This window comes from Sebastes fasciatus, chromosome 11, assembly GCF_043250625.1.
Source record: "Sebastes fasciatus isolate fSebFas1 chromosome 11, fSebFas1.pri, whole genome shotgun sequence".
NCBI lineage: Eukaryota > Metazoa > Chordata > Actinopteri > Perciformes > Sebastidae > Sebastes > Sebastes fasciatus.
In genome coordinates this window covers 20,090,633-20,110,480 of record NC_133805.1, presented here as the reverse complement: position 1 = coordinate 20,110,480, position 19,848 = coordinate 20,090,633, and the positions used below count along the sequence as shown (strand labels likewise).

Sequence of the window (19,848 nt, the reverse complement as noted above, 5' to 3'; positions counted from 1 at the left end):
AAATTCTCCCTTTAAAAAGGCATGCATGGTCACAATCCACAAATGAACGGATTCTGCATGTTTACCTGGTTAAATGGCGACTTGACTCGTGCACTTCCATCTCGTTGCTCTTGAAATCGTTGAGTTCCTTCCGTATAGCTGCCTGCAGAGGAACAAACGAGAAAAAAATCTGAGAAAAGCTGCAGAGGCTTAGTACACAAACAAACTGCAGCCTTTAAGCCTCGACTCTACTCTCCTTTTAGCATGCTTCATGCATCATTTACGCTCATCTTGAGGCCATGAATTGAAATGATTCTGCTGAATTCTCTTCTCACATCACAAGAGCCCTCAGATTCCTCCTCTTAGGGCATGAACAATAAAATCATGAACAATACAATCTGTTGCTGTTCTACCTGGGTAGTCAGCATGTGCTTTTAAACTATAATGAAGTGGTGATACCATGGATTTACATGGATTAAAAATAAAACACACATTGAAAAAAAAACATTGAAATAGCACTTTTAGTTTCGACCAGTGCAGGTTTATTTTTAGAACGTCAAAGCTGTACACTTTTTAGAAAAACATCTCTTTTCCGGGTTGTTTTTTGAGCCCAAACCAAAGCTGTTATCCATTCATGTAGTTGTACACATTCACATTTTGGACCAATACCCAGTGAATCATGGGCTCTACGCAGCACCACTGGAGCGATGGATGGCTCAGTGCCTTGCCCAAGGGGCAGGATGACTGCGAAGAGATTCTCTAAGTGGGAATGAGTCAAAGTTCCAGGAAATAAAATGTTGTGCTGTGCCTTTTTTAATGAGCTTACATCCCCTCTAAAATGTTATGTGTGACATCAACCCAGGCAGGTGATGTCATTGCTTTTGTCATTCAGCATGACTCAGAAGAACGTCTCCAGCTTCGGAGAGGATGCTTCTGCGACGGAAGAACAAACAATACTTAAATCTGTGCTAGATGGTAGAAGCAGGAGCAAAAAAATAAACTGTCAGCAGAGAATCGCTACGGCTGAGGGGTCCTGAGGCGCTGCTTGCCCGATTATTACTCTCTTACGTAAGGGGAGTGGTTGCGTAACCAGAACGCTGAATCCCTGTGATTTTCACATGAGTGGTCCCTCAGGTGTGACCTGCTGTGTTCAGAGCTGCGCATCATCAAAGCAAAAGGAGGCAGCATCGCTTGCTGCTCTGCAAAATAATCAAGAGCTCATTAAAAGTCAGAAGCACGGACCGCTGGGCAGCGAGCAGCAGGACTGCACCGGGGTGTTTACTCACGAAGGGGAACTGAACAGCTGATGTGGAACTCGCCGTAACAAGAGAGGAGGAACACATCCTACTACCATTACTCTGACGCGATACGGGTTGCGTCATGTGACGCAGACGGGTGGAAGGGGAGCATGATGGTGTTTCACGACATTTGAAAGCAAGATTATCTCAATTAAGTGTAAGTGATACTGGCCTTGTCAGCTGCTGTGAGCCGGGTCCAGGGTTTATCTGCCCTCCTGTCATAGTCCTGGGCATCGGACACTTCCACGTAGTCACTGAAATGGATGAGAATTTTGGCCAGTCTCAGCTCCTCTACAGTGGGCCTCTGGCTCAGCTGGGAAGAGAGCAGAAAATAAAGAGAGTTGGAGACGAGAAAACTAGGTAGGAGTAGTCATAGTCACGGTCAGTAGCTTCTCAGAATTTGCATATATTCAATTCCGTATAGAAAGATTATAAAGACAGACTTGCACATCCAGTATTTCTTATGCAGGTGTTATGATAAGTGTATCATAAATGTGCCCATTTTAGAAGGAAATCACAAACATCTGGCGCCATATCAGCCAGGTCTACTAATATTTGCTTATCACAGTTATCCGTAGCGACGTATACAGTATGACATCGATAAATAACAAGAAACAGCAGTACATACAGGCCTTAATGTCGTTCAATAGATATCCAGATCAAAACTCTTTAAAAAGAGAAAAGAAAATTCTATTTTAAAAAGGGATAGTTTGGGTGTTTTGAAGTGGGGTTGTTTGAGGTACTTATCCATAGTTAGTGTATTACCTACAGTAGATGACTGTCAGCGCGCCCCCTGTCATGGAGAAGCAGGCAGGAGTAGCAGCACGGGAGCAAAGCAATGTACTGCTGTGAACTAGGCCGACCGCAAAACGTCTTTTAGCCATCTAAAAGAAAGGCCACCTAAAAAGATGAATATCAGTTTAAGTGTACCCTATATTTAGAATATTTTCCCCATTTTATCTTGCTGGCAGACAGCTATTCACTATTTTTTCAACAGGGAACTGAAGCAGTTATCTATGCTCTCGCCAAAGCAACCAGACTCCATTGAAAAAAACAGTAATTTTACCTCGCAGAACACTGGGGTTGCTGGTCTACCGCTGCATCGATCGTTTAGTTTGTTTGTGTTATTGTGTGACTGTGGTTAGTTCGGATTTACCAAAGTCATACAATAGCACAAACAAACTAAGCAATCGAGGCAGCGGTAGACCAGCGACCCCAGTGTTCTGCGAGGTAAAATTACTGTTTTTTTCAATGGAGTCTGGTTGTTTTTGAGAGAGCATAGATGGATAAAACGGCTTCAGTTCCTCGTTGGTATTGACTGTCTGACGGCAAGGTAAAGGGGTGAAAATACTCTAAATATAATGTACACTTAAACTTATATTGATTTTCTTAGTTGGGCCTTTCTTTTAGGTGCTAAAATAGTTGTGCTGCCGGCCCCGTCCACAGCGGTATATTGCTTTGCTTCCGTGTGGTTACTCCTGTCTGCTTCTCCAAGCTGGGGGCGTGCCGACTGCCGTCTACTGACTATGGATAAGTAACAGCCAAACTATCTCTTTAATGGATCCTCATCATAAATGATATGTTATCTAGTTATGTATAACAATTATTATCCTCTGATATTATCTGTATTGGCCTCCAAAATACAGTATTGGTCAGGCATACAACACAGTCCTCCAACAGCTGTGAGATTATTGTTATGAGCAGCATGTCTGCAGGTGAGCAGAACGTGCTATAATCTAATTGAAGGTGATGGGAACATGCTCAACACCTCCCTATGGGGTCCAAGGATTTGGCAGCCAACATGCTAGAGGGCCAAGGTCAACAAGGACGTCAGCGTCTCCTGGGAGAGACCCGAGAACTACAACACCAGGCCGCCTGTAACCGACTAGATCCTAAACTTCTCGCCGCAAATGACTCACTGTCACAGTGTTTGTTTATCCTGGCCAACAGTTTACCCCCTCCAAATGCCCAAAGATCAAGTGTGGGTTTGCACCTTTGGAGCTATTTTGGACTCACCTTTCGTGATAGCCTTCGTTTTAGCTCCCTCTTCTCCTCCATCTCCTCTTGCTCATTGCGAGCTGCGGAGAACGAGAGGATGTTAGACTGCGAGTGCAAACTGTGGACTGTGTACAAAATGTTTAGAAATTACTGAAAAGGGAACAAACACTATTTGCATAATGTGGCTCATTAGATTTACACTAAACTGGATAAGTTTCTTTAGAGCCTAAAATACTTTCCATCATTGGCTGTTTAATGCTATTAGGAATAGGTATCAGGGGAGAATGACTGCTTTGTTCCTTTCAAGTTGTCCCAGGGCTTTCTGGTCCATGTTTCTGATCAAGTGATTAGCCTATTTAAGAATAAACATTTCTTTCTTTTACAAGGAAAAAACTTCTGACCACGTTAAGTTCTTACATCTCCCTAAATTTCATCCATGTGGTGGTACTATACGTACATATAGTCACAGAGACAAAAACCTCCAGCTCAGAGGCGCGAGTTAAAAGGAGAGAAGAGTAAACAGGGAGCATTCTGGGACACTGCTGCTGTTTACAAAAGCTCAGACAGTCAAACTGCATTTGTGCTCGTGCTGAAAACATACTGTATCTGTGGCGCTACTAGTTTTGGATTCCACTGCAGATAATGAAGCTCTGTTTGCATGTGAGTAATGGGGAGGACATGAATTGTTAGACTTTGTATGTACGTTCTTCCTGCACTTTGCCAAATCATGCAGGAGCCTCTAGGAAAGCAGGAACTGCTGGTAAATCAGTCTTTGATGTGAGAGACGCAGAGTCCCAGGCCACGGAGCTGCTTCTCTCTGATAGCTGCATGTGTTTTTGAGCAAAGAAACTAGTGTCTCTGGACATGACTCCTCAGGGAGCCCTGCTGCCTGTCTGCCTCAGATGAAAAGGCAGACCAGGGAAGGATAAAGGGAGGGATGTATGCCTCTAGCTTTCACATAACTAGGCCTCTCAAACAACCAGGCTGCACCGTATGAAGCCTGCATGCACAAAAGGGCTGCAATAAATATGGACTCATGCTTTGCTACAATATGTTTAAAGAGGACCTCTTATGCTTTTGTGCTTTTTCCCTTTCCTTTAGTGTGTGTCATAGTTTTTGTGCATGTAAAAGGTCTGCAAAGTTACGAAGACCACAGTCCAAACCAAAGGGAGTTACTCTCCCCCACAGAAACACTGCTCCTGAACTGCCTGAAACGCTTTGTTTGAAGTCCCACCTTTTCCTTTGTAACGTGGTGATGTCACCAAGTAACACATATGCATAATACCTGCCTAGCTTGGTCAGTTCGGCATGCTGGAGCGGAGTCAGAAGATGTTCTGTTAACCAATCACAATAGAGGGCCAACTGACCAATCAGAGCAGACTGGACTTTTCGGGAGGGCGGGGCAGGAGCTCAAACAGAGCGTTTCAGACAGAGGGTGAAAAGAGGTGCTGCAGCACAGCCGGTATGAGAAAATAAAGCGTTCTTTGAACATTAAAGCATGTAAACATGTTTTAGTAGAAACCCGAAATACAAGTATGCATCTGAAAATGAGCATAATAGGTCCTCTTTAATAAAGCGCCACACAGTTAGAGAGGGCAATTTTGTCACATTGACGTTTTTGTTAAACTACTCACATTTATAATAATGTTAAATGTAATAAGACACTCACGTTTGAGGATGTTCCTCTGTTCCAGCTCCTCCGCTGTGGGTCGCTGACTCAAGCGCCTGGTTAGAAACATACATCTACGGTCAGCACATAATCACAGACAAGAGGTCAGCAAGGCAACAAGGAAAAAACTTAAGTTCCTGATGCACATCAAACGACTTTACATGTAATCATAAACTGTCATTGTTGATAATGATAATACACTGGTGCAATGCAGGGAAGGAGGCCAGTAAAAGTCAGACATTCCTGAAGACTCAGCTCTCATCTGATGCTGAATAAGGCACTCTGACATGGTCACATTAAATAAACCTACCACACATACAGTATCTACACAGACAAAGACATATGGAACATGACAGTCAGATACTGTCCCCATCGGATTTTCTTATTTTCGGCAACATCTGAAGAGATCGACAGATTATCTCAAATTTGTTAAGTCGCTGAAATGACTAAGATACCCAAAGGCAACCTCTGAAAGGCCACTCTAAGTGCTTTCAACTGGGGACTCTTATTATAGCACCGTGTCAGGACCCTGCGGGAGTAGACCTAATAGTAGGCACTGGATCAATGATTGTCTTGTTCAGGTCTGACAGCCATCTGGAACTGCTCGACGCCGTAAGCTACTGTATGCAGAGCCAGGTCTGTGCTCAGACCAGCTCGTCTCATCTCATCACTTGGAGGTTATCGTTCAGGAAAAGTCAAAACACTGAATCCCAGACTACAGTTCTCTGCCCCTCAGTACAGTCTGAGCGGTGTTCCTTCCCAAATAATTTATATCAAAACCAGGTTTATTGAAGGCAGCCTGTTACAATATGAAGAGTATGGAGACATGAGCACAATGAGATTAAATAAGGAGTTACACAAAGTTTTATGAAGTGGAGGATTAATGTGTTTAAAGCATAGACTGTATATAAAGATGGACGACTTCACTCAGGGCAGCGGTCAATCATGACGTCTCACCCCCTTTTTATAGCATCAAATAACTAATTAAATCCAAACTTCTCAAAAAAACACTAGAACATACATCAGCGTGATAAGGACTACCTAAAATGACAGAAACCATCTTCGGAAAAAAATTATTTGACGTGCATTTGACTTTTTAGTTTGGCCCATGTCCCATCTGCTAACATGGAGGGGGCGGGGCTTATTATCTATACTGCAACCAGCCACCAGGGGGCAATTGAAATGTTTTGGCTTCGCTTTTGGGGAGCTGTCATGTCATCCATCTTTATATACAGTCTATGGTTTCAAGCTGCACTAATCAATATTTTTATATTAACATTGGATCAAATAACTGTGTAATGCGAAAGGTGTCACTAATTATGACAAATCCACAAAGCATTACCGTCAAACTGGTAACGGTAACTACCAGTTACTGCAGTTACCCACGCTTATTTGCTTTCTTGTAGTTTCTGCTGGTTTCCTGGAAACCTCACAATGAAGACAAGATTCCAGGAAATCTGCATACTGTATATTCCCGACCAAAAAATAGTCTCGCACATACCCATAAAACCACAACTTGTCATTTCTTCACTTTAAACAAACAAAATATAACGTGTGATGTCACGACACCAGAAATTGACTAGTTGATACCAATACCACTGAAATTCCACGATTCTTGATACCCAATTTGATACCACGGTAAAAGACAAAAACAAAACAATAAATCCCATGTACTTCAACATACACTCCTTTATTACCGTTTACATACTGGTTTTTGCAAATTTATTATTAATCCCTGGTGATCCGCCTCAAGTTTCTCGCCAAAAACAAAATTTTACAAGATTACATTTGAACACATCATGATAATGTTATAATTTATCTTCGCCCAATACTCATTTTTGTTGTTCACAAAGTAGCATTATTAGGGAAATTGTCTATAGTCATGAGCCTGATCCCAGTACCTGCGGTATCTGCGGTATCTGCGATACTGTAGAAAAACGAGTACCGAGTTCTTTCTCAAGGGTGAAAAGCTGAAAGCCGCTCCGTTCAGTTTTCTCCCTTGAGATACAGGGTCTCATGGGTTTTTCACAGTGAATCAGGTCAATAGAAGTAAGATGAGGTCAGCACGTCCTAGAACAGCGTTACCAGAATCAATTCTGATTGGCCTGGCACCAGCGACAACATTACAGGACACAATGCTGTTGGCAAAAAGCGTGAAATTAGGAATCAGATGACACCGTGCAAAGGACACAGTGACAACAGAGCTTTTTGGGAACATGACAACTAAGCAGGCCGGCCTTCTGGGAACACGCGCTGTGTTCCAGTCCCAGTGGGGAATAGTGAGCTGTGTGCCAATGTCTCTGGATGATACACCATCCCTCCCCCTTGCTACCATATTTCCCACATCTCATCTCTTATTATACTATCTGGCTTTCATTTTTTACCCATACGCTTGGCGGTCCTCACATCCCCTCCATTCAGACAGGCAAGTCGTGTTCAAAGAGCAGAGTGAAATCAAATGAGGCGTGTGATCCGTTGAAGGGAAAAACATTATGTTGTGTGATCTGTTCAATTACTAGAATTCACATTCATGAACTCAACATATGTACACAAACTCCTGTGATTTGTACGCACTGCACCACTGTAGAGAGAGAATGTGTGTAAACTGCTGGTATGAAGCGGCTTTGCGTGGTGCTGCTGTGTGGAGGAGTCGGGCGGAGATAGTTTGGCACATGCATCACCGTGGTGATTCAGTCAGCGAGGGAGGAAGTCAGGCAGGAGGAAGAAAGAGGAGAGAGAGAGAGAGAGTGAGAGCGAGCTAGAGAGAAGAAGAAAAAAGACAGAGAAGGGGGTGGAGGGGGATGCTGCATCGCTGAAATTAGGTCAGCTCCATTTTCAGAGCCTCATTTGAACGAGATGAAGCGTTTATCCTTATCGGATGTTGAGAAGGAAAGAATGAAAGGACATAAAAGTGTTTCAATAGAAAAAAGGCTCACATTTGCAACGGCTTTGGACTGAGTCACAACTCTATCAGCCAGGATATTATGGGCCGTCGTCAGCCCAAAGTAAGACTAAAAGCTTTGTTTTGTTGCTGTTTTCCAGCATCAATAGAGTTGAGTTGGCTACAGCAACATCAACAAGCTTTACTGAATATATTTGGCCCATAAATTGTGCATGTGTGTGTAAATGTATTCAAGTTTAAAAATGCATGTGTGTGCTCACCGTGTGAGTTTGGTGCCTATCTGCTGCCTAGATTCCAGTCTCTCCTCATCTGTCTGCATGGGCAGGATGTTTTTCTCCTCCAGCTCTCGTTTGGATGGACGGTTGCTCAGCTTGATGGCCAGGGAGTCTTTCCTCAGCACCTTCTGAGCCAGGGAACCTAAACCAAACACCATGGTCAAACATGAGAGGAGCTGCAGGCATGAAGCACAGATCTGGGTCTTCATTTAGCAATATGTTCCTCGACTGCGTTCGTCATTCTACTGCACCTCTCACTTGTTTGTCATTTAGATTTCGTGGTTTTGATGCTGATATTTAAGTACAGTAGTTGCAAAATGTTTGAAAAAGGATCCAAATATGGAGTACTGCTCTACCCCGAGTATGGTCTAAACCGGTGGTTCCCAACCTTTTCTCTTCGACCAAACAGTTATTTTTCCTACTCAGATTTTCTTTCATTTTTTTAAAGTTTTAGTAAAATCACTGATTAGAAAAAATAATAAACCATTTTGTGCAGCAGAACTACTATTTATTTCTTCTGCTTCCCTAACCTGTTTACTCATGACCCCTCAGATTTATCTAGCGACCCCATGGGGGGACCTGACCCCCTAGTTGTGAACCACTGCTCGAGGTTATGGCTGGGTCAGCCAAACTCTCTTCCTGAGTTTTTTTTTTCAGAATAAGTTGTCGTAAGGTACAGTTTTCCAATAATTTGCATGTAACAAAAGGAACATCTAAAAAAATCAACCTGTTTGGCGTCCCCTAAGATCTATCTTGTGACCCCTTGTGGGGTCCCGACCCCCAGGTTGGAAACACTGGGTCTAAACTATGTGTAACTTCAGATGCTTTGCATAATACATGAAACACTACAAGACTCTACACCAGGTGTCCTGTACCTTTAAGTCATACGTTCAATGCCCCTTAAAGTCATATATGTGGCATATTGAACGATTCCTTCACACATGGCCGATCACAAGCTTTAAATCTCCCGACATCCTCCCATGTGAAAACAAGGATACAGTGTCAAAGACACAAACAGCTTTGCACAGTTCAGCAGTTTTGCTGAGAGGCTGTGAGTGTTTCCATGGGTGACGGCATGATTCTGGATACACTTGTGTGAACCTAATTTTGGCGCTGCTTTGAAGGTCAAACTACAATCTGAGATCCAGGAGCCTTCAGGTGAAGCTGGCAGTGCTGTCGATCAGGATCAGTCAAGCATCATATGTGTAAAACACGAGCTATCCTCATCAACAACATAGACAAAGAGTTTTCTTGCCGAGGTACATCGTTTATATTTTTTGTTCCTTTCTACAACCTGCCTTTACCTTTGACAACAAATAGAAAGAAAAATCCTAAATAGGCAGGTTATAAATCTCTGTTGATATATTTAAAAGTGTGTCTAGTGGTGTGGTTGGAGATGGCAACCAACTGAGTACCCATCCGCTCACTCCTCCCTTTCCAAGACTGCGGTAACTTGAGCCGCCGAGGGCAAAGCCATGGTGACGCCGTTCGCCTCGCTCAGAGGCCATCCTGACCATACTAACACTACTTTAGGAGCAACAGAAGTCAGATGGGGGCTGGTGGTACCACGGATTTGCACTCTGCACTTGACGTTACCGCAGTTTCACAAGCGTGTCATAGAACTACGGTGGCCTTCAGGTAACGTAAAAACATGAAAGGCTCTCTCTAGAGCCAGTGTTTGGTTTGTCCGTTCTGGGCTACTGTAGAAACATAGCTGAGCAATATGGCGGGGACCCGCTCCCTATGTAGATATGAAGGGCTCATTCTAAGCTAATGAAAACTAAACAATTCTTAGTTTTGAGGTGATTATACACTAATGAATACATAGTTATGAATATTATTTTTAATTTCTGCTAATAGATCCCCCCCGAAATCCTGCACACTGTCCCTTTAAGGATCTTGACTTGAATTTGCAATCAACTCTTCGTTTGTGTAATTTAAACGTTAAAGTCTCGAGGTCACTGTAACTGCTGCCACTCACTTGTAAATATCGTGTCGTCATCTTCGTCGTCATCCTCGTCGTCATCCACATCGTCGTCCTCGTCCTTATACATGCTGGGCAGATCTTCGTAGTCGCACTCGTTGGGCATGTTCTCCTTGTCGTCCTCATAGTCGATGATCACAGACGGCACTTCCCTCCTGTCCAGTGGCAGACACTGACCGACGCCGTGCAACGCAGAGCTAGCGGAGTGAAAGGGAGGAAAACGAGATCTGGGCATTAATGTAATGGGACATTCTTATTCTGGCCATACCATTTGGCTTTTGCTAAGAGGATGAGCCAGTCCACCCCCCTCAAAAATCCAGTTTACATGAGAAAACTCACATATCAAGCTCAGCTCTATATCATCTTTTACAGTCAGTAAATATTGTACTGAAACAATAACCCTCACAAACCCTCTCAACACAGAAAAGGAAGTGATTTAAAACAATAAAAGGGGATTCTGGCACAATGCGAGCTTAGTGGGTTTTTAATCCAAGTATAGAGGGAGAGGAGATCTATAACTCCAGCTGAATGAAACTGGAGTACAAAGCGCTTGAAATACAGACCGAGTACAATTCTGTGCAGTCCTACGCAACGCGGTGCAATCCTCTGAACTACACAGAGGAACTGATTTATTCTATAATCCAAAACAAGGCGTCAGGAATTCACTTTCAGGAGTCCATCATTTACATGCAAGTGCCAACTGGTCACATATTTGATAGATTGATTAATCACAGTCTAGTTGGAGCTTCTTATGACGAGCCGCCGTTACGTAATCAAGCTTTCAGACTAATTGTGAGCAATGTCGAGACCATTACTTCCTTATCCCCGCCCCCAAAAGGCTTTGGTGAAGAAGAGATCCTAATGTACGAGGTTACGTAACGTCCAATCCGCTACCCTGTCCCTTTTTCTCCAAAACATGAAGAAAGGCAGCTCTTGTAAAGAGCAGCTGGTCATGTTATGTCAGGCCAACTGCTGGAGGGACGCCTACTCTGTGAGCCTGTGCCCACACATACACACATTTCCTTCACAAAATTAGGCCATGCTGCCCTGAGAGGCAGTGTGCTGATTTAGACCTGTACACCGGCGCTACATGGCAGGATGCGACCTCAATAACACCAAGTTGCCACAAAAAATAAAGCCTAATGAAGAGCACACTCTATGCTAATTACAATGCTTTTTTTCCCTCAGTAATTACTCTGATTAGTGCTGTTTTGGCAACAGCTTTTACAAACAAGAGATGAATCAACCACAGACTGATCAAATGAAGGAAAATAATTGTTTATAAAAGGAAACATGTCACTGGCAATCCTTTGGGCCAATCAGTATGTAAGGGATAATGTACAGTGAGCCGTTCATTGTTGCGAAATAAACCCCGACAGGGCGATGCGGCTCGCTGTATCCCGCTTATTGCACGGCTACTTACTTAAGAAATCAATAATTTGACACAAAACTGTCCGCCAGAGTCTGACATGAGAACTCCGCCCATAGCAATGGTCTGCTATAAAGAAATAACAGATCGTGATTGACCAATTTATGTGACAGGGACAATACACTTAATTAAAGTGCAATGTATATAGGACTTCTAGCTGTAGCTAATTTGTGTATTCAACAAAGCCGTGTAATAACAAGCGATATTTTCCATCTGTGTAATATTTTAAATTCCAGCATGAAACATTGACACATATCAAAGTTAAGATATTATGTGTGAAGCACAGACAGATAGACAAACAGAAGCTGATCCATAATAATCCCTCCCAGCCTTCCCTGGAGGACAATCAGTTTTAATGACCTGAGCACCGACTGCTACTAACCTTTCAAACCTCTGCATGGAGAGCGCCAGGGTTTTGTTGAGCTCTTCGATGATGCTTCTGGGCGCGTGCAAGCTGCCGTACTGTAGCTGGAGCGGGTGACCGTGGCTCTGGTGGAGACTGGACAGAGCGGCTAGCTGAGAGGGCAACAGGGTGCCGTGGTGATGGGGCACGCCCTGCGGAGGGCCGCACTTTTGTGAGAGAGCGCAGAGGGGGTTGGGGGACGGAGACGGGGAGTCCAGCCCCCCTTGAGGCACACAAATCATCACTTTCTTGGGAGGCAGGGGCGGAGAGTGCTTTCCCCCGGGCATGCAGGGCAACTTCATTGGCTGGCAAGAATCTAGAAAGAAAAAAGTATAACAGGACAGAAAGAACATTTATACCGGGTTAACTTATATCACATCCACCACACTTTGCTGGTGCAGACAGATAAACGGAGCTCACGGACGATCAGACGTGGCTCAGACCTCAGGGCAGAGCGGTGGGAATTAGGCCGGGGTAATGCCACTTTCCTCTGACTGACAGATTGACAATGACAGAGAGCCCAAGTGACCCAACCTCAGGGGAATTTAATGAGACTACTATAATCCTGTGCACATGACCGCAGCCAAAACAAGTACTGTGTATAGTAACGAGTAGGGATGTAATAAAATATAAAAAAATGACGAGGATCGGGATATTAGGTTTTGTGAAACTGTATCGAATCTCAAAAACACTGCATTAATTTTAATTAATAGTTTACATGCAAAGATTAACTCAGTCAATACTCCTCCTATCTCTCAGTAGGGATGTCATGATACCAGAAATTTAGTAGTCGATACCAATACCAGTGAAATTCCACGGTTCTCGATACCAATTCAATACTACGGGAAAAAGTAAAACAATAAATCCCATGTACTTCAACATACACTCCTTTATTACCATTTGCATACTGGATTTTGTTAGGAAGTTAAACAGGTCATAATTCCCTCTATTGTCTATTTTATATTGCTGTAAAAACATCTCCTTGAAACAACTGGATTTATTCAAGTTTCTTTCCAAAAACTACATTTTACAAGATTACATTTGAACACATCACGATAATGTTATAATTTACCTTCGCCCAATACTCAATACTGAATTGACCATGAACGCATCACAATGTAAATCAATGGCACCTCCTGTGTTGAAATCGGCAGGACTAGAGCTAGTTAACGTTAGCTGTTAGCAGCCAGTAAACAGCACAGTCCTGCACGGAGCCAACAGCTAACGTCAACTAGCTCTCGTCCTGCCGATTTCAACACGGATTAGTTGTTTTCACAATATAGCATTATCAGGGAAAAACGCGTCGATAGTGAGCTTACAGCATTCGAAATACATTTTCTATCATCTCCGGGACGCCTTTAGTCTCCAGCCCTGACGATACCAAACGAGTACTGTCACATTTCCAGAATTTTGGCATTGATTCTGTACCGAAGTATCGGTTCTCGTGACATCCCTACCTCTCAGTGTATGCGTCTTCTCAAAGTAGTGCTAAGACATTGGATGTCACAGGGACTGTGATAAATGCAAATCCCACTGTTCTGATTGCATAACAACGCAATGGTGGTGTGTTCTTTATACTTTATAAGATTGCAATATATCGCCTTGCTTACAGTGTCGCAATATATTGAATTGTAACCCCTGTATCATAAGTATCGTATCACTAGATTCTTGCCAAAACACAGCCCTAGTAACGAGTAGGGTACAACTAATTCTGTATATTGGTTTGGAAGAAGTGAAACTGAGCATTAACTAAGACCACTGACCTGTGCTATGGTTTGGGATCCTAGAGAAAGGCTTTGGAGGGAGAGCGGGAGGCTGTTTGTGGTACAGCGACGGCTTGGCGGGGATATCCTGATGGTCACTCTTGTAGGTGACAGATTTCTTGCTGGGCATGACCATAGATGACTTAAGAGAGGACTCCTGAGTGCAGACGCCGCCGTCCATCGAGGATCGGAACTCAACGGTCGCTAAACACGCACACACACACACAAAGAGAAAAAATGAAAGTCTGACAAGCATCGAGAAACTTCCCGAGAAGCCTGTTTGTTCAAACAAAGTTGAAAATGAACTCAGGGTGCTGAGTTTGGAGACAATGGGGAGTGGATTCAGAAAGCTAAAGGCTGTTTAACGACCCGAGAGCCTTTTATCAGCACAAAGCAGACCCAGGAACAGCGTCAGCCAAGCAGTTTGACAGAACTTTTGCTTTTTAATTCTTTCGCAGCGCTGAGCCATTTGATGGATTTTGCATGATCACATGTTAAGGCTGACAGTGCAATTCACAACGCTGCTCATATATTTCTGACAAACAATGCATTTATATTCCCAAATTTCATCCTGACAGCCTTTTAAAAGAGAATGCTTACCCCCATATTTGGGGAGAAAGGTAAGTCTCCAGACTTTTTAACATTCAGAAAGTCTTCTGTGGGAGTTTTTGCTATTTTTATTCTTACCATTATCTCATATTCAAGTCAGGAGTTGTCATTGTAACCAGCTGTCATACAGATAGACCTTCAAAGACCCTCGTTTTGAAGCATCTTCGTCAGTAAAGATCTGATGGCGGACTCTGTACCATTTTAACTCTGGCGTGTGCCTCATGGAATCCAGGAACACAGATTTACAATCAAAGCCGATTACAATCCAGCAGCCAATCAGATGAAAGGTTAACATGCTTCTGCCAACATGGGATTTCTTTATAATATAGTTCTATTTTTGCCCCTATACGGATCTATTTCTATTTTGAGCACGCCAGAGGTAGAACTGTGACAACAAAGTGAGCTGTGTGGTACGTCTATACATCAGCGCTGATAAAACAATACAGACTTCAGAGATATAGTAACTGTTTGCTTTGTATGCATAAAAATAACCACTGCCGATGTATCAAGCTGTGCGCACACAAGCTTTTTTATGATTATGGAAACTAGGTTGTCACTGGGCAGGAGAATTGAGCACATTTGGCCTAATTAATATGCATATTAAGGAGTGGCACAGTTATTGTGCAAAAATAGGGGTGGTAGATATCCAGTTTATAAGTTTTGACCAATTCACTGAACTGGACAGTGTCTGGAAGCTTAAGGTGCGCATGGTACTTTAAACCTGCAGTAGGCAGAATATTTTTGCCATCATTGGGCAAAAAATCCATAATGACCTTTCATCATATTGTAATTCAAGTGTTCTGAGAGAAAACTAGACTTCTGCACCTCCTCATGGCTCTGTTTTCAGCTTTTAAAAAATCTAGTCCGTGACGGCAGACTTTGGCCAATCACAGGTCATTTCAGAGAGAGAGCGTTCCTATTGGCTGTTCATTCAACAGCTCTGACTGGTGGGCGGTGCTTGGTATTGCCTCAACTGATCTCAACATGGCTGCCGGGTCACAAACTTTCTCATTTTACAGCTAAACAGTACACTACAAGATTATTCTGAAAACATTTGAGGAGAGAAATAGGCATTACAGTCACAGAATATTGATTCATATTTGATCAGCGCTGCCTAGTTTGACCGTTTGTGAGTGACTGACAGCTGCTCAGAGACGTCAGGCTCCAGCTCGGCTCTGATTGGTTGTTTTTCTCCGGTCTCCATGCCATTAGGAGCACCGGAGGACATAGAGGCACATGCTTTTTCTCAGATTACCTGTCTCATGCACTACTGTCAGGATATAGTGTGTTTTATAAAAATAACTTTTTTTAATCATATTTGCTGAAATTCTACCCACTGCAGCTTTAATGTAAGGAGAAGTGGCTAGCACTCTATGAATACAATATTCTATTTATACATGTACTTGATTTAGTTTGAAGCTTTCTTCTAATTTTTGAACATTGTCCAAAAAGCTCAATTTATAAAACAATAAAATATGAAAAAGGCAACACATTTTCACATCTTGGCAAGAGCCAATGGACTTTCTCAGCTTCACCAACTTTATTTTTGATGTCCCGGGGCGTGGAGCGCTCTGCCGTCAGCCTCAAATATACTCTCTAGCTTTTAAAATGGGGTGTCTAAGGCACATCAAATCAAGATCAAAGACTTTTTAAAACCCTACAAAATTTCTATAATGAAAGATTAATATCTCTAGATGCCCTGTGCCAAATCTTGAAGAGCGCACTTCAGAGACGGCTGATTAATGAGGAGATGATGAATAACTGACGACTTTAATGCACCCCGTCTACCGTTCTTGCGGTTTCTACTTGAAAACGAGACAGTTTCCAGCTCTGTTAAATCAGACTGTAACCGTAGAACATCAGCTCACCTTTTTCAAAGATCTCTTTCAGCACTCCTCTCTTGATCAACTCGTCTCTGCTCTGTCGCATTGACATCTTCCTTTCCAAAGCTGAGGGGGTAAAGGAGAATAATGTTAAAGTCATTTTCATTTTAAATGACACAAAACAAGACTGAAAAAGATCCGCAGGCAAAATAGTTTGCTATCACGAGCCATGGTTTTTAGCAGATTTTCACAAGTGATATTGGTTATACCTAGCAGTCTGATAGCAGTGCATGGTCATTAAAATCTCCATATCCTGTACAAGATTTCTTTCCAATTTAATAGGATACAGAGTTTTTTGTTGAAAACAGGAGATAGGGCAGGGATTATTCTAGATTTTTCTTATTGTCAACAAATCCCATGAAAAGACCAAAACTAACGATCCATTAGTCTTCACTATTCTGTCTGTGGCACTCATCCCCAAACCCATTTGTTCCAACTGAACAAATGGGTTTTTAAATGGCCTAATAGATCCTTAAAACAGCTGGGCACTGTAGTTTTTAGCAAAGGTTATTCATACAGGAGTAAGTAGTGAATTTTTTGGGGAATATTTTCAGCCAAGGATCAATACACATTTGGTGGGCTACTGAGTATTCACAGTAGCAGAATGGTGTGGAATTGACACAAAATAAACCACAATGCCCATGTTCACTCATTTGTAATGAAGGAACATGTCATCCAGTGCAACAATGTGGCTATTCTAGTTTTTAATAGTTTTGGAGGACAACAATGGAGGAATATGGCGATAATAACATATATAAGGCTTTGGCTACACAGGTGATACTTGTTAGCAGGATCAATTCATTGATCGGTTTTGTATTTTATTTGACAATAAGAAAACCAAACTTGTCCTTTAAGTTAATGAAGGCTGCCCCCTCTTAGTCCATTAGTCGACTAATGGTCGTTTTGGTCTTAGTCGACTGAGATTTCTTTAGTTGATTAGTCATTGTTTTATGCTATTTTCATTCTGAATGACTTATTTCTAAGAAACTTGTGAGCACATCTCTGGTAAACAGATTTAAAGTGGTGCTTTTGAGGAGAAACTGTGTGACTAACTGTGTTAGTCGACTAAGAATTTCTTTGGTCGAGGACAGCCCTAAAGTAAATGCATTTTATTTTTTTTGCCAAGTTACCTTAACACGACTGTATCACCAGTAGGGCTACACATGTAATTGAAAATCTATCAACACACAATATGGCAGTAGGCGCAATATTTTTATAAAAAGGTGAAATGTGTGTCAAAATGCCATTTTAAATTAAATATTGTCATGCTGCAGAGATGACCTGGCCAACACATTATATTCTACAGACTTAAGAAAAAAATCTTTCTTTGGTACAAATCCCTGCAAAAAAACAGATCACACCATAATCATTTTAATATGTTTTTCAATGAAAAGGAGAAAAATTATGTAAAAATTATCATTCCCTCTAATATCGCAAATCACGTCGCAGTCAGTCAAGATAATCACAATTAGATGTTTTTTTTCAAAACCGTTCAGCCCTAATCACCAGTATATTATTGCTCTTGGTGTACATGAATGTGTAATGTTACATCTCTTGATCTTTTATCAGATAAATATCAGAATCAAAGAAACTTCAGTTGAGAGAACAGCAGCATTAAAATCCTGGATTTTGTTACAGATAATCTGTGAAACGGACTTTTTTTCTGACACCTAAAGCTTAAAAAACGGGACCTTGATTAACAACAGAGATAAAGGATGGAGGAGATATTCCAACAGCGCTTCTCATTGTAATGTATTATGCACAAGATAGCGTGTCCCATAGCTACTGCTTCTATTTTTAGGCTTCAAAAGTCGAGGCACTTGACGTCTTCTATCAGTAGGCGGAACAAAAAGCAGTTAAAAATCATGTTAGTAATTTCAAAAACCTACCCCTGCATAGAAACTAATTACGAATGTTGAGTGAGGATCAACACTTGAGCACACCGTGCAGGAATCTCCGAGCAGACCTCAGTAGCTCCTGCTTAAGAGGGCGATCACAGATTGAGCCATGTGTGCTTTACATATGACCCAGGAGTCTCGTCCAAGCTCTATTAGAGGGGCGTTGTGTTCAATGCTAATACATCCTCAGTGTGGATTCATGAAAACACTGACAGCTTGACCTCTCTTTTCCTTGCCCTCAGTCACAACACTGTGGATTTAAAACCGACTGCTGAGAGTCCACAATTTAAAAAAGACAAATGAGAGTCATGCAAACGTCAGACGGGCGGATCCTCTGTGCTTCAGTGTTGGAAACTACCCCAGCAGAGCCAGTTATCATCAAACAGTACGCTCCATTATGAGTTCCTCCAGGATATCAGATGTTTAATATCACTCAGTACTTCAAAAGTTTTCCAAGAGAAGCCTGTTTGAGATCAGCTCCAAGCCAGGAATTAGTTAAGCAGCGAGAAATTTTTTGGGGGTTGGGGAAATACGTGACCAAAATATCACCGATATGTCACACAAAGAAGCATCTTCCGCCAGAGCCCAAGGAAGTGGTAAATGGCGAAGAGTGTGAAATGAAAGGAAATTGTGCCATTTGTAGATGCTACTTGGGATGCTAATGCTGGCAGACGTAACAAATTTAACATTAGGTCAAGTCAAGGGGATAATGAATAGACCTATCAAACAGTTGACCCAGAATCAACATATTTCTAACATAGTAAAAGCAGCCAGTTCACTAGAGCCCACATAGCACCACAGGCGACCACACATTTCACTTCTTTGTACCTGTGCAGTCTCAAACTTCATTAAAATTTAGTTGAGAAACCGGAGAGGTTTCTATTGATAATGTCTGCCAGCTGAGCAGTACCTGGATAATGAGAAAAACAAACCTTGTAGTACTCTGAAAATGTGATAAAAACTTGGGAATCTCTGCACAAAGGCAGTCAATTTTCATAAAACTCCCACAACACTCTTTAAATGAGAAGCTGTGCTTTTGACTACTAAAGTCAATATCCCAAAATTTTCTTTAATCTTTTTTAGGATGTGCACCATTAAAATGCATGTTACAATACTATTTTCAGCCTCTATGCCATCTGTTTTCGTTAAATACAAATACTTCAATAACACTTCATTCCAGCACCAAAGATCTTGCATGAAGTCAGCCTCAATTAGACTTTAAAGGGGAACTACACCCATTTTCAAAATTCATACATGTTATTCCTATGGTCTAAGACAGTCCAAAAAGTATTAGCAAACATGGACAACTCCCTCCCAAATCCAAAAACTAGAGTGCTAAAACTCAAACGTGTGATGTCATAGAAGTGAGGAGCTGCTCCATAGACAATGAATGGGGAAATCACAAGTTTGAGACTTACTTCTCTGGTTTCTGGCTTTGAGAGAGAGTAGCTCATGTTCACAAATATTGATTGAACTTTCCTCAGCCATGGAAATAACATATTGGAATTCTTAAATTTGGTTGGTATTCCCCTTTAAGGTCCATAAATTGCCTCCACCAACAAGTCAAGTTGCTGTTTGCATCCATGTTTGTCCAAAATTTCCTCAGTTCATTATTGTATCCTATTAGACATGTGTGTGAAATTGTCATAATTAGCTTATGAATTCTTGCGTTATGGACAAAAATGTGTTTTGTGAGGTCACAGTGACCTTGATTTTTGACCACCAAAATCAAATCAGTTCACTCGTGAGTCCAAGTGG

The 19,848-nt window shown here is 42.0% G+C and overlaps 1 protein-coding gene across 5 annotated transcripts in view; it reads right to left on the bottom strand.

The window, feature by feature from the left end:
• The window catches only part of LOC141777291 (phosphatase and actin regulator 1-like), a 59,123-nt gene that overhangs the window by 2,932 nt on the left and 36,343 nt on the right, over positions 1–19,848 (bottom strand). For 2 of the 5 annotated variants that reach the window (XM_074651423.1, XM_074651421.1), the window contains exons 3-11: positions 16,178–16,258; positions 13,701–13,904; positions 11,917–12,253; positions 10,103–10,332; positions 8,107–8,263; positions 4,945–5,000; positions 3,294–3,355; positions 1,446–1,590; positions 66–138 (exon numbers count right to left, since the gene is read on the bottom strand). In XM_074651423.1, the coding sequence (XP_074507524.1) occupies positions 66–138; positions 1,446–1,590; positions 3,294–3,355; positions 4,945–5,000; positions 8,107–8,263; positions 10,103–10,332; positions 11,917–12,253; positions 13,701–13,904; positions 16,178–16,258 (1,345 nt within the window). Of the gene's footprint in view, positions 1–65; positions 139–1,445; positions 1,591–3,293; positions 3,356–4,944; positions 5,001–6,018; positions 7,083–8,106; positions 8,264–10,102; positions 10,333–11,916; positions 12,254–13,700; positions 13,905–16,177; positions 16,259–19,848 lie in introns of those variants that run through there. The other 3 variants (XM_074651425.1, XM_074651422.1, XM_074651424.1) reach the window with 2 other exon arrangements.